A 16,233-nucleotide genomic window follows, 5' to 3' on the forward strand; every position below is an offset into this window, starting at 1 on the left:
TATACTAATATTTTTAAATGAAAACCCGGAGCTACTTGCTTTAAAGCTGTGGGTGGAGCATCAACTGAAATTTGAAAACAAGATTTGATGTGTTTTATTGAATAATGGAGCAATTATTACAAATAATTCTAAATATGACCAGATGGAATACTAGATAAAAAGATTGAGGTGACAAAAGTTTACCCTGGGTGGTCTGCTCTTGCTTCACTGGTATGTGGGTTTTATTGCTCAAGATTCATATCAATCTCAAGAAAAAAATGTAGATTCAAAAAAACTTGTATTGGTTATGAAGGTTTCTCATGCTAGGATAATTTGATATAATAAACATTCCAATGCACTCCTTTGTTTAAGATTATTAGTGTCAGGTGTACCGAAGTACCGTGAAAAGCTTTATTTTGCATGTTAGCCAATTAAATAATACTAAACATGAATACAATCAAGCCAAACTTAAATACAATAGGTAGAGCAAAAAGGAAGATACAGAGTGCAAAATATAGTTCTCAGCATTATAGCTCACCAGTTCCAGAGACAAAAGATTGCATAAGAAACAAAATTGAAAGAAAATCAAGACACATATGAATCTTTCAACAATGGATGGCTTGTAGGTGAATGGTTTCAGGTGATGGTTCGAAGATGAAACCAGTTGTCTAGAAAACAAATTTTACTCTTGTGGTGCACTAAATATGAGCAGCTTTTAGTGTTGCGTGCTCCCTGGATCACCTGACAAAATTCATAAAAGTAGGCAACAATATGCAAAAAGTACTATGGCATTTTGGACATGGGTTCAGGCATATATGCAGTTCCCATTTGGAGTTGTACACAGAAGGTGCAGGTGCTGTGTTGTTTCCCTGCTAACTACAGGGAGGACAGGCAGCATACATGTAGAAATAGCTGGGGCTATGACAGAAATATTTCAAATGTCATTAGAAATGGGAATAGTGCCAGAGGATTGGCGTACTGCGCATGTTGTTCCATTGTTTAAAAAGGGGTCCAAGAGTAAACCTAGCAATTATAGACCTGTTAGTTTGACGCCAGTGGTGGGCAAATTAATGGAAAGGATACTTAGAGATAATATATATAAGCATCTGGATAAACAGGGTCTGATTAGGAACAGTCAACATGGATTTGTGCCTGGAAGGTCATGTTTGACTAATCTTCAAGAATTTTTTGAAGAGGTTACTCGGGAAATTGATGAGGGTAAAGCAGTGGATGTTGTATATATGGACTTCAGTAAGGCATTTGACAAGGTTCCTCATGGAAGGTTGGTTAAGAAGGTTCAATGGTTGGGTATTAATGGTGGAGTAGCAAGATGGATTCAACAGTGGCTGAATGGGAGATGCCAGAGAGTAATGGTGGATGGTTGTTTGTCAGGTTGGAGGCCAGTGACTAGTGGGGTGCCACAGGGATATGTGTTGGGTCCACTGTTGTTTGTCATGTACATCAATGATCTGGATGATGGTGTGGTAAATTGGATTAGTAAGTATGCAGATGATACTAAGATAGGAGGGGTTGTGGATAATGAAGTAGATTTTCAAAGTCTACAGAGAGATTTATGCCAGTTGGAAGAGTGGACTGAAAGATGGCAGATGGAGTTTAATGCTGGTAAGTGTGAGGTGCTACATCTTGGCAGGACAAATCAAAATAGGACGTACATGGTAAATGGTAGGGAATTGAAGAATGCAGGTGAGCAGAGGGATCTGGGAATAACTGTGCACAGTTCCCTGAAAGTGGAATCTCATGTAGATAGGGTGGTAAAGAAAGCTTTTGGTGTGCTGGCCTTTATAAATCAGAGCATTGAGTATAGAAGTTGGGATGTAATGTTAAAATTGTACAAGGCATTGGTGAGGCCAATTCTGGAGTATGGGGTACAATTTTGGTCGCCTAATTATAGGAAGGATGTCAACAAAATAGAGTGAGTACAGAGGAGATTTACTAGAATGTTGCCTGGGTTTCAGCAACTAAGTTACAGAGAAAGGTTGAACAAGTTAGGGCTTTATTCTTTGGAGCACAGAAGGTTAAGGGGGGACTTGATAGAGGTCTTTAAAATGATGAGAGGGATAGACAGAGTTGACGTGGATAAGCTTTTCCCACTGAGAGGAGGGAAGATGCAAACAAGGGGACATGACTTGAGAATTAAGGGACAGAAGTTTAGGGGTAACATGAGGGGGAACTTCTTTACTCAGAGAGTGGTGGCTGTGTGGAATGAGCTTCCAGTGAAGGTGGTGGAGGCAGGTTCGTTTTCATCATTTAAAAATAAATTGGATAGTTATATGGACGAGAAAGGAATGGAGGGTTATGGTCTGAGCGCAGGTATATGGGACTAGGGGAGAATACGTGTTCTGCACGGACTAGAAGGGTCGAGATGGCCTGTTTCCGTGCTGTAATTGTTATATGGTTATACGGTTATACAAACAACACCCCGATGGGGTAGCCACGGACCTGCTGCAAGAAAGGCTGCACTGGAGGTTAGATAAAGGGGTGAGGGATGGTTGGGGGGAGGGGGGAGGGGGGGGAGACGAACAGCAATATCTTTTCTCAGCGTACAATACTTCTAACTATTTCAGGCCACCAAAATATGATGCACAGTTTTTTGATGAGATTGCCAAATTACTGTCCATTGTATGCATTGATTTTGATTGTGTTGTCTTAGTGGGTGATTTTAATATTCACATAGATAATGCAGAGGATGGAGGTACAAAAGAGCTCCTGAACATTTTGGACAACTTTGGACTTAATCAGCACGTAACAGAGCCAACTCACAATAGGGGGCATATATTGGATCTGATTATTTCCAAGGGTCTCGACATTTCTGATGTTATGATGACTCATGTTGCTCTTTCCGATCACCACTGTGTATTTTTTAAAATGACCATCCCTGCTAGCAGTATCAGAAAAGAACCAGAGGTGGTCGAAAGGCACTGTATCAATGAAAGCACCGGCGCATTGTTTACTCAGGCCTGTACACCACCACCAACTCTGCCCTCGGCCTCTGTCGATGACCTTGTGGATGGTTTTAGCTCCAATGTTATGACTCTTATGGATGCTATTGCACCACTAAAGACCAAGGTTTTATCTGGAAGGAAAAAGTCACCATGGAGAAATGCCACAGCAGTGAGATCCCAAAGAACAAAGTGTAGACAGGCCGAACGTAGGTGGCGAAAAACCAAACTACAGGTCCACTATGACATCTACAAAGATACCTCCGTATCTATAATCAGGAATTGAAAGGGGCAAGGCAGTCCTTTTTTTCAGAGGTTATCAACAAAAATAATAATTCCCGCACCCTGTTTGCTGTTGTCGATAGATGGACAAACCCCTCATCATCAGTCCCTCCTGAGCTCCTGTCCAGCAAGTCGTGCAATGACTTTGCAGATTTCTTCACTGATAAAATTCTGAAGATAAGACAAACAATGTCTAGCTCCACCTCAGGGAACATGGCTTTGTCACCTATGCCTCCAGATTCACTAATGAATCTACAACATTTTAAACTTTTAGATTGTGCATCTCTGACTGAAACTGTTCAACAGCTAAAGTCCACTACCTGCTGTCTTGATCTGCTGCCCACAAGCTTCTTTAAAAATATTTTTAACAGTGTTGCACCAGAAGTACTGAACATAGTAAACACTTCCCTTCAATTGGGGCATTTTCCCGAAGCCTTAAAAACAGCAGTGATCAAGCCTCTATTGAAGAAGCTTAATTTGGATGCCTCAGCTATGAGCAACTACAGGCCCATATCTAATTTAGCATTTTTGGCAAAGATTATTGAAAGGGTAGTTTACCAACAAATTTACTGCTTTATGACCCAAAACAATATTTTTAATGGTTTCCAGTCGTGATTTCGGCCACATCACAGCACCGAGACTGCACTCACTAAGGTCCTAAACGACATACATCTACACAGTGATGCATCAAAAGCTTCAGTTTTGGTACTTCTAGATCTCAGTGCTGCTTTTGATACGGTGGACCACAACATACTGCTTAACAGACTGGAGAAGTGGGTGGGACTCTCTGGTTCTGTGCTGGACTGGTTCAAATCTTACTTGAAAGATCGGGATTATTTTGTTTCCCTTGGTAATTTTGAATCAGAACGTACAAAACTCACATGCGGGGTTCCTCAGGGCTCCATTCTTGGACCCATTTTGTTCAACATTTATATGCTCCCCCTAGCTCAGATTATAGAGCATTTTAACATATCCTACCACACTTATGCCGATGACACACAACTATATATCGCAGTGTCACCACATCACCATAGTCCCCTACACTCACTGAGCCAGTGTGCCAAACATATCAATGAGTGGATGAACCAGAACTTCCTCCAGCTCAATGCAAATAAGACAGAAATTATTGTCTTTGGTCCCAAAAAAAACAAGGCTAGAGGTGAGTGCTCAACTCGACTCAATTGCACTGAAAACCACAGACAAAGCCAGAAACCTTGGTGTAGTTATGGACTCGGATTTGAATTTTAACAGCCATATAAAGACCATTACCAGATCTGCCTATTACCATCTAAAACATATTGCAAGAATGAAGGGATTTCTGTCCAAAGAAGACACTGAAAAACTTGTTCATGCATATATTTTTAGTAGGTTAGATTATTGTAATGGCATCTTTACAGGTCTCAATACAAAATCAATTAAACAACTGCAGCTTATCCAAAATGCCGCTGCCAGAGTCTTGACCAACACCAAGAAAATGGACCACATTACACCTGTCCTTAAATCTTTGCACAGGCTCCCTGTGTGTAAGAGGATAGATTTTAAAATTCTGTTGCTGATCTACAAGGCCTAGGTCCAAAATACATCTCTGACCTACTTGTTGTATATGAGGCGCCTAGACTCCTCAGGTCTTCAGGGACACGTTTGCTCTGTGTTCCCAGGGTCAGAACTATTATTATTGACTATTTTATTTTTTCTTTCCTGTAAAGCACCTTGAATTGCTGTTTGCACGAATGGTGCTATACAAATAAACTTGCCTTGCCTTGCCTTTGTGTCTTGATACAATGGAAATGGAAAGGGTGATGATGCTGGTGATCAGAGAGAGACTGAGAATGGGGTTTGGGTTAAGAGGGAGCTTAAGTCTGAGGGTTACAAATTTGTGTGTTCAGAAAGAAAGGTTAGCCATGGCTTAGCAGACACAACGTTTGGGACTGGGAGCAATTGAGAGGAAATTAATAGCAGCACACAACCCATGCATAGAGCCACACATTGCTTGGCATTGGGAATGGTCTTTCGGAGTCTCTGCTTATCTACCCCCAAGATCTCATATATGCTGATGGCATTTACTTTATTACCCTAGAAGTGATGTGAAAGCTAAATCATAAATGATATTAAAAATATATTGTATTCGAGAGTTCAATAATAGGATGTTCTTTCTATGGTAACACATTGACTTATTTCTAGTTCTGTAGTATGTTTATTCTCAGTGTAAATTTACCCCATAACACATTTTGTTGGGCTGTGTGTGCTGATTTAAAATAATTACCTTCTCATCAGCCAAAATACATGTTATCATAAATTAATTTCAGTAAATATTAGAGGCAAATAAAAAAGTGGAAGAATGAATGTAAAGAATTGCACAAGCGTACCAGCTATTTTCACAGGAGTTCTCACACGTGGGGCACACCTCACACAAGGGGCCGGACGCTCTGGACTCAGTGCATTGACAACTGCCACAGACGCAGGTCCCTCTTCCACTGCAGATCTGACCCTGGCCTGTCCTGCAGGACATCAGGGATGAAGAACAGTTACAGCTTTCACCTTGCCAGCCCGAGTAGCATTGGCATTCCCCTCCTTTACATTCACCATTACCTGCAACAAGAGACATAATAAAGAGCCAGGATTCTAGTTAACTTTAATTCTACGTTGTTGTTGGTTTGTTGTCTATGCTGGAATACACTGTCACCATCATTAACTTCAATTACCGAGCACCACACAAAACCTGATTTACCAAGAATAGTAGATGACAGATTTAGTAATATTTTATTTTTTGAAAAGATATTAAAAAAGAAATTGGGCACCTTTACCCAATATTGTAAAAAAAACTCCCCATTTTAAACCAATGTGATTTAAACCAAGGGAAAAACTACACACTGTGTCATATATGATCCCATTAGATAAATAAAAGTTACATGAATAAACAGAGTAGGAAATAAGATGTAGGAAGAATGAACTGACGAATCTGGTTATAAAAGAAGACAAAGTGTGCTGGAATAACTCAGCGGGTCTGAAGAACATGGATAGGCGACATTTCGGGTCGGGGCCCTTCTTCAGACTGATGTACGAGATAACTAGGAAGCTGTTTTGCCCACTACTCAATAAACTTAAATGAATGTCAATGGCAAACTGATGTTTTATATTATTTCACAACTCCTATATTGCTTTGGTGCATTTGAGGTGAAGGAATGGAAGATATGTGGGCGGAAATATTTTATGCTAGGCTTAACCGAAATTGCAAAATATTTTATACAGGTTATTCCTGTTGTTGGGCAATGTCTTTATAATTGCACAACATATGTCCACATATTTAATTAATACGTAACATTCCATGACCAATTTCATAACATTATGCTATTGCACTGAGTACACTAAACCTTCTCAGTGCAATAGCATAATAGATAATGTCGTTATGATCATGACAAAAAGTTTTAATTTTCTGCTCATGCATCACCAGTGAGGAGCTGCTCCCTCTATCAGTTGTAAAGAAAACTGTTACCTGTGCACCTGAGATTTTCCACTAAGTCCTGGTTGTTCTTGACGCATATGAAAAATTTAAGGCAAAAGCTATGTCTGGGAACTTATGATTCACATAAACCCCAACTTTAACATAGAAACATAGAAAATAGGTGCAGGAGGAGGCCATTCGGCCCTTCGAGCCAGCACTGCCATTCATTGTGATCATGGCTGACCGTCCCCTATCAATAACCCGTGCCTGCCTTCTCCCCATATCCCTTGACTCCACTAGCCCCTAGAACTCTATCTAACTCTCTCTTAAATCCATCCAGTGATTTGGCCTTCACTGCCCTCTGTGGCAGGGAATTCCATAAATTCACAACTCTCTGGGTGAAAAAGTGTTTTCTCTTGACTCCACTAGCCCCTAGAGCTCTATCTAACTAGTTTAATTTTAGTCCTACAACATAAGTACAAAAACTAAAAAGTACATGGCAAACATCATTGTGAGGAGAATTATTTTGGAACGTAAACGGTGAAGGAATTTTTTCAAAGCAGACTGAAAATTATGCCTTTAAGCTTCAATCTGCTGGATGCAACAGGACAAAATGCTAATCTTCATATCATAGGGAATGTTAAAGAGCACATTTGATCTACTGGGCACACAGAACATAGTGAGTGAATAGAAAGGCGAGCCCAGAGCCTAACATTTGTGGCAGAATGCACAAAAGCTCTTATATGGTAAAAAAAAAAGTATGAAATCAGGATTTTCATTTGTGACCAAAATCTTATAAAAGTGTTCAGGCAGGTGAAAAATTATAACATTTAATTTGTGATTGTTCAAAGCAATAATCAGATATATTATCAACAATATAGTGTAGGCAGGAACTGCAGATGATGATTAAAACCGAAGATCGGCTCAAAATGTGAGAGTAACTCGGCTGGACTGGCAGCAACTCTGAAGAATAAGTCTGAAGAAGGGTCTCGACCAGAAACGTCACCCATTCCTTCTCTCCAGAGATGCCACCTGTCCCGCTGAGTTACTCCAGCATTTTGATGCCATTAACAGTGTAGTCTTGGTTGCAGTAATTAAGCAAAATCTACATTTCATGTATTATAGTGCATACAAAACTAATAAAATAATTTGTATCTGTGCATTGAACATTTTTTTAATTGAACATAAGAACATAAAAAGTAGGAACAGTAGAAGTCTATCTGACCATTCAAACCTGCTCTGCCATTCTTTGAGATCCTGGATGATGTTCTCCCCAAGCAGTATTCTTTCTTCTTGATTCCCATATCATTCAATTCCCTCAATGCCGACCAACATATCAATCTTTGCTCTGAATTAACTCAAAAGACCGAACTGACACAGCGCTATGGGTTATAGAGTTCCAAAGGTTTGCCTGATTCTGAGAGAAGAAACATGGTTTCATCTCAGCCTCAAATGACCTATCCATTACTCTGAGACTGCGACGTTTGGTTCCTGACTCCACTGCCAGAAGAAATCATCTGTCAATCCAGTGGTGATGTCGGAGAAGTTTGTAAGATTCAATGAGATCTTAAGAATACAGTCCAGGTCCACTCATTCAGGCTAGTCCCATTATGGTAACAACATATCATTTCTTTGTAATATATATTTTACATTACCAGCTGTTAGTCATAGTAGGGTATCCATAAGGGAAACAATGATCACAATGAAATCCATGTTCTCCATGGGGAATCATTCAATCTTGTAATCTGACAGTGGTAACTACAGACAAATCTCCATAACTGGCTAAAGAGCTGCGCCCCAACTTTCATTTGTGGATTGTGTCCGTCTTGAGGCACAGTGGATATGATCGTCATCGTAATTGCCTGAATATTGATTGGAATGATGTTGAAGGGAAATATCGCAAGGAGGGAGACATTTTTCTGAAGTGTGTTCAGAAGTTTCTTAAGTATGGCCTGAGCACTGGAAAAGAAGCATTGATTGATCTGGTGCTGGGGAATAAGGTGGCTCATGTGAACAACATTGATACGACATCTGCAGCAGGTGGCATTTTCTCAGAGCAACACACTAGAAGAAGAAGTTGGCTCCAAAACCTGGAGGTGGAGTACATCACAACATCCAAAACCGTGAACTGAACTGAACTGAACTTTATTTATAGAGCACTTTAGAAACAACCACTGTTGCAACAAAGTGCTGTACATGACTAATCATAAACATAAAACAAAACAATAAAAACATTAAAAGACAGTAAAACCAATAAAAAACAATAGAAACACTAAAACACGAGCAAAGTCTCACGCAGGGTCGAAAGCCAAGGAATAGAAAAGGGTTTTAAGACTAGTTTTGAAACTAGTGCTATTTATGCACCACTTCCCCTTTCATCATTCAGGGCCACAAATATTCAGGGATGTTTTTAAGGCAGAGATAGATAGATTCTTGATTACAGTGACTGTCAGGGGTTATGGGGAGAAGGCAGGAGACTGGGGTTAGGAAGGAGAGATTGATCAACCATGATTGAATGGTGGAGTAGACTTGATGGGCCAAATGGCCTAATTCTGCTCCTATCACATGAGCTTATGACAAACGGTCCTTTCAGATGAAGCAGCTATTCATGTACACTTCTGCTGATACATTGTTTTACATTTAGTACTCACAATGTGGCCCTCTCTGCACCGAGGAAACCAGATTCAAACCCGGTGACTGCTTGAAGGAGGACCTGCATTTACTCCCCGGGGCAACCCACGCTTTCTGCGACCTGCCACTTCCATTCTCCAACCCACTCCCAATTATTGTTAGCCCTTGCTTTCTCCTCCCCTTACTCAGCCCTCGGGCTGTCTCCTCCTATTCCTCAGCCCTCGGGCTCCTCCTCCTCCTTTTTCATTCATTCTCCCCGCCACCCCCTATCAGTCTGAAGAAGGGTTTCAGCCCGAAACGTTGCCTATTTCCTTCGCTCCATAGATGCTGCTGCACCCGCTGAGTTTCTCCAGCATTTTTATGTACCCACTCTGATAAATCTGTATGTAACCTCCCTCATTGTTATACTAAAGGCTATAGTTTGCTTGAGGAACAGCACTTCATCTTTCATCAAGGTACTTTGCAGCTTTCTGAATTGAATATTGAATTCAACATCTTCCAGCTGACTTGTTTTTTCGGTTTGTATCAGAACTGGCCAGTCTGCCGTAGGCCATCTATCTGTAATATTGGGTCCTTTTTTTCTTTCTCACTATCATGGGCAGACTAGTTGAGCAATTCCTAACCCCTGGATTTCGCAGCTTTCATATTCCGCTGTATGTGTTCTCTCTAATATCCCCCATTAATCTATCGACAAGATAACTCATTCACACTTAATCCCATGGCAAGCCTGGCCTGACCAATTAGAGATAATCCTTTTGTTCCATACAACCATTTTCCATTAATTCTTCTATTTAAAATGAAGTTGCCTCCAACCTAATGGCATTGGCAATTCTACATTGTCATGTAACCCCCTTTCATCCACCCTGTTTTATCTTCCCCTCCCCTGCTCTCCCACCCCCCAAGTGCACACCTTTCTCCCACTAGGCTGTTAATCTGTTGCTTCCAATCTCCTTTTGCTATCATCCTCGCCAACCTTCTCTGAGACCCATTTCCCATCTATCCCCTTTGATCATTAGAGATGTTATAGCAGCGCATTTGCAAAGCAGTGACATGATCGGTGAAAGTCAGCATGGACTTCTGAATGGGAAATCATGCTTGACTAATCATCTGGAATTTTTTGAGGATGTGACAAGTAGAATAGATAAGGGATGTGGTGATTCTGGACTTTCAAGAGATTATTGTGCAAAATTAGAGCACATGATTCAGATTCAGATTCAATTTTATTGGGGGTAGGGTATTGTCATCGATAGAGAACTGGTTGGCAGATGGGAAGCAAAGAGTAGGAATTAACGGGTCCTTTTCGGAATGACAGGCAGTGACTAGTGGGGTGCCACAAGGCTCAGCGCTGGAACCCCAATTATTTAAAATATATATTAACGATTTAGACAAGGGAATTAAAAGTGGCATCACCAAATTTGCGGATGACACAAAGCTGGGTGGCAGTGTGAGCTGCGAGGAGGATGTTATAAGGCTGCAGGGCCACTTGGATAGGTTGGGTGAGTGGGCAGATGTATGGCAGATGCAGTATAATGTGGATAATTGTGAGGTTATTCACTTTGATGGCAAGAACAGGAAGGCTGATTATTTTAAGAATGGTGTCAGATTAGGAAAAGGGGAGATGCAACGAGACCTGGGTGTGCTTGTACATCAGTCATTGAAAGTAAGCATGCAGGTACAGCAGACAGTAAGAAAAGCTCGAGGCATGTTGGCCTTCATTGCGAGAGGATTTGATTTTAGGAGCAAGGAGGACCTACTGCAGTTGTAAAGGGCCCTGGTGAGACCGCACCAGGAGTATTGTGTGCAATTTTGGTCTCCTAATTTGAGGAAGGACATTATTGCTATTGAGAGAGTGCAGCGTAGGTTCATCAGGTTAATTCCTGGGATGGCGGGACTGACATATGATGAAAGAATGGGTCAACTAGGCTTGCATTCACTGGAATTTAGGATGAGAGATTTTATAGAAATATATAACATTCTTAAAGGATTGGACAGACAAGATGCAGGAAAAATGTTCCCGATGTTGGGGGAGTCCAGAACCAGCAGACATAGTTGAAGAATCAGGGGTAGGCCATTTAGGACTGAGATGAGGAAAAGCTTTTTCACCCAGAGGGTTGTGAATCTGTGGAATTCTTTGATACAGAGGGCAGTGGAGACTAATTCACTGGATGTTTTCAAGTTCGTTAGATTTAGCTCTTAGGGCTAAAGGAATCAAGGGATATGGGCAAAAAGCAGTTACGAGGTACTGATTTTATATGATCAGCCACGATTATATTGAATGGTGATGCTGGCTCGAAGGGCCTATTTTTCTATGTTTCTAAAACCTTTATCTCTTCCACCCACTAGACCCCTCAACTGTAAGTTTACATTTCACTCCTTCCCTTCTCACCCTGATAACTTTTTATCTCCTTTTCACGTTGTCATTGTTAGTCCTCAACCTTTCTTCACCTGTATCTACCTATCACCTGGCAGTTTTTTTGCCACATTTCTTACCCTCTACTATATTAGTCTGATGAAAAATCCCAACCTGAAACACAGTCCATTATCTTCCACAGATGCTGCTTGACCCATTGGGTTCCTTAAGCGCTTTGTTTTATGCTCTAGATTCCAGCAGTGACAGTCTCTAGTGTCTCCTGCTTTGTTTCTTTCATCATTCTGACCATGGTTTTTCAACCTGAAATTGTTAACTTTGTATTTTTCCCACAGATACTAGCTCAATTACTGAGTGGATCCATCATGTTCTGCCTTTGTTCCAGATTTCTGCAGCTACAGCATAGGTTTGAACAAAGGTTTGAGTGGAAGCTCAGACCACTGCCATGCAAATCCTAAAGCGCTGCAATCATGGGATTCTAGTGTTCAGGATTTGTTAATGTTGGGTCAGTAAGATTGTTGAGACATTGCTCTAGGAGATTACCATTTGCTCCATGAACTACATATCGAGTACACTCTTCCACACCTCCCGTACCCTAACTATGCCTTTGCTACAGTCTATCATCTTGTCATATCACGAAGGATGAGGTTCACAGCCAAAACTGCTTTTGGATCTGCTGGAGGTTGTCCACTAAGGTAATTTGTATTCACCCCCCCCCCCCCCCCCCCCCCCCCCCCCCCCCCCCCCCCCCCCCCAACAAATGCCAGTAAACTAAACTACCGCCAGGTATGCCACAACCTCTGTGATGTAATCACATGGCGTCACTAGTGTTGGCAACAATACATGGATGACATGCACTTTGGCAAGTTTAGTTTAGTTTAGATATACGGCATGAAAACAGGCCCCTCAGCCCACCAAGTTTGCGCCGACCATCGATCATCCATAAACTAGCTTTATGTTATCCCAGTTTCACATCCTGCACACTAGGGACAATTTGCAAATGCCAATTAACATACAAATCTGTGGGAGGAAACCGGGGCACTCAGCGAAAGCCCCCACACGCTCACAGGGAGAACATACAAACTCCAGACAGCATTCATAGTCAGGTTCGAACTCGGGTCTCTGGCGCTGTAAAACAGAAATTCTTCAGCTGCGCCACTGTGTCACCCTAGACATCACAAAGGATATTTAATTTACCTTCTGATAAAATATGAATAATTTCACTTTGCATTAGAATGTTTATTTTGTGGTTGGTTTTATTTTCACAACATGACACAAGACTCCATAGAAGCCCAAGGCTAATGCCAAATTCTTCCACGGCCACTTCCTTGTGGCTTAATGCCACCAATTTGTCAGTTCTAATGGTCCTGGATTGATAACAGGGTGGAACATAAACAGAAGCAATAATACAAGACGTGTAAATGTTGGCTGTGATTCTGTGAATATGGTCTGAGTTGGGAAATGGAGGAGACGTGCGACAGGAAACAGAAGCGCAGCGCTCGGGGGGGGGGGGGGGTGTAACCAAGCGGGAGGTGAGAGATTGCTGCGCCCTGATCTTAACAGAGACATGGTTAAACTCCTCTGTTGCCGATGGCGCTATTAGCGTGGAGGGGCTAACAACATTCCGGTCGGACAGGAGCGGCGCTCTCAGTGGGAAATCCTGGGGTGGTGGTGTGTGCATTGACACTAATAACAGCTGGTGTAATAATGCCACAGTGGTCTCAAATCATTGCTCCCCAGCCATTGAGTTTTTGACAATAAAGTGCAGACCCTTCTATCTGCCCAGGGAATTTACTATCATAACCATCACAGCCGTGTACCCTCCCCCAGTGCAAACACTAAGGAGGCCCTGAATGCTCTTTATTGCTCCATCTGTGACTTGCAAACTACACACCCAGATGGTGCTTTCATTGTTGCTGGGAATTTTAACCAGGCCAACATGAAGACAGTTCTCCCACATTGCTACCAGCATGTGGACTTTGCAACCAGGGGAGTGAACACACTGGACATAGCCTATACAAACATCAAGAAGGCATTCAAGGCAGTCCCCTGCCCCAACCTTGGCTCCTCAGACCATATCTCTGTGATGCTAATTCCTGCTTACCAGAGAAAAACCTACTGTGAAGCAGGTTAGGGTCTGGCCAGAGGGAGCTATGACAGCATTACAGGACTGCTTTGAGGCACGGACTGGGACATGTTCAAGAAGGCTGCAACTGACAATCAACACACCAACCTGGAGGAGTATGCTGCGTCTGTGTCTGCTTACATGGAAAAGTGCATAGAGGATGTCTGTATCACCAAGACCATCACTATACGGGCCAACCAGAAACCCTGGATGACCCCTGAGGTACGTGGAATGCTGAGAGCACGAAATGCCGCGTTTAAATCCGGTGACTTGGTGGCACTTAGATCCGCAAGAGCCAACCTGAACCGAGTCATCAGGCTGGCAAAGCGTGCCCATGGTCAGAAAATCTAGAGCTTCTTTCATGACCCATGAACACCAGGCGCATGTGGCAGGGAATCCAAACCATCACGGACTATAAGACTGCTCCACCACCCTGTGAAGTCAACATAAACTTCCTCAATGAACTCAATAAATATTTTGGATGGTTCGAGGCATTCAACAACACACCTCCGAGGAAAGGTATTCCTCACTATGATGAACTGGCACTCAGTCTTGATACAGTTGATGTCCGGAGGACCTTAAAAGCAGTGAACACACGGAAGGCGGCAGGCCCTGATAACATACCAGGCCGGATGCTGAGGGAATGTGCTGATCAGCTGGCACATGTCCTTACTGACATCTTCAACACCTTGCTGAGCCAGGCTGTTGTCCTATCATGTTTCAAGACTGCCACCATCATACCAGTGCCAAATAAATCCACAATAACATGTCTCAACGATTATCGCCCTGTAGCACTCACTCCCATAATAATGAAGTGCTTCGAGAGGCTGGTCAGGGACCATATTACCTCCAGATTCCCCTCCACACTTGACCCATTCCAGTTTTCTTACAGGCCAAACCGCTCCACGGAGGACGCCAAATCCTCCGTACTCCACCTGAGCCTGGCACATCTAGCGGAGAAGAACACACATGTGCGAATGCTGTTCGTGGACTTTAATTCCGTGTTCAATACAATCATCCCTCAGCACTTGGTAAGCAAATTGGGTTAATTGGGCCTCAGCACCCCCTTGTGTAACTGGCTACTGGACTTCCTCACTGACAGACCCCAGTCAGTGCGGGTTGGAAACAACACCTCTAACATCATCTCTCTGAGCACCGGCTCCCCTGAGGGCTACGTCCTGAGTCCACTGCTGTTTACCCGGATGACCCACGACTGCTGTACCAGGTTTAGTACAAACCACATCATGAAGTATGCAGATGACACAACAGTGGTGGGTCTTATCCGGGACGACAATGAACTGGCTTACAGGGAGGAGGTGAAACAACTGGTGGACTGGTGCAACAGGAACAATCTGACCCTGAATGTTGACAAAACAAAGGAGGTCATCAGGAGAAACCAGCACAGTCACACACCACTACACATTAATGACATTGATGTGGAGTTGGTCAGTAGCACTAAGTTCCTGGGGGTGCAGATCACGAACAGTCTGACCTGGTCACAAAACATCACATCACTAGTTAAGAGAGAGCAGCAGTGTTCGCACTTTCTGCGCCGAATGAGAAGAGCTCACCTTCCCCATCCTGTCCTCACCACTTTCTACAGGGGCACCAGAGAGAGCATTTTGACCAGCTGCATCTCTGTCTGGTTTGGGGACTGCAAAGCCTCCGACTGGAAGTCCGTGCAGAGAGTGGTGAGGATGGCTGAAAAAATCATCGGGACTTCTCTCCCCTCAATCCGGGACATTGCGAGCAAACGTTGCTTGTCCAAGGCCAACAGCATTATAAAAGACCCCACACATCTCCATCATGGACTGTTCACTCTGCTGCCCTCGGGCAAAAGGTATCGCAGTATAAGGAGCAGAACGGCCAGGTTTTGCAACAGCTTCTTCCCCCAAGCCATCAGGCTCTTGAATTCCATATAATGTGCCGCCACTATTATCTATTTTATCTTTTTTTATCTATTTTATCTTTTTATCTATTTTATCCATTTGTTATTTTATGTTGCACGGTGAGCCATATGCAACAAAATTTCGTTCAGACTTGCATTGTTGGTGTATTTTTGAATGACAATACAGTCTTTGATTGATTGATTGATTGAAAGCTGTATTACATTAGACACAGGGGACAATTTAACAAGCAGGTCTTTGCCTTTGAATAGTTCATACCAAATGTCCAACTGCCTATATTATTATTGCAACATTTTTGCTATAAATAAAATGGTTCACATTTCAAAGGATAGCTAACACTCCACTACATTTCGGGATCACTTACAGGTCGGGCAGTTAAGGACATTAAGGTAACTTCCGTAAAGGATATTGGTGAACCAAAAACGGCACAAAATTCTTGAGTAATTCAGCAGGTCAGGCAGCATCTCTGGATAGGTGACGTTTCAGGTCAGGACCTATCTTGAGACTGATCGGGGGGAGAAAGTTTGTATCTGCCGATT

The 16,233-nt window shown here is 42.5% G+C and overlaps 1 protein-coding gene across 2 annotated transcripts in view; it reads right to left on the reverse strand.

Moving 5' to 3' along the window:
- Positions 1–5,418: 5,418 nt before the first annotated feature.
- Positions 5,419–16,233, reverse strand: part of itgb8 (integrin, beta 8) — a 113,749-nt gene continuing 102,934 nt past the window's right edge. Inside the window, exon 16 of one of the 2 annotated variants that reach the window (XM_055661461.1) lies at positions 5,419–5,810. In XM_055661461.1, coding sequence (XP_055517436.1) covers positions 5,730–5,810 — 81 coding nt within the window. In that variant the 3' untranslated portion in view covers positions 5,419–5,729. The remainder of the gene's footprint in view (positions 5,811–16,233) is intronic. The other variant, XM_055661470.1, reaches the window with a different exon arrangement.

The sequence above is a fragment of the Leucoraja erinacea genome, chromosome 2 (assembly GCF_028641065.1).
Source record: "Leucoraja erinacea ecotype New England chromosome 2, Leri_hhj_1, whole genome shotgun sequence".
In the NCBI taxonomy this organism is placed as follows: domain Eukaryota; kingdom Metazoa; phylum Chordata; class Chondrichthyes; order Rajiformes; family Rajidae; genus Leucoraja; species Leucoraja erinaceus.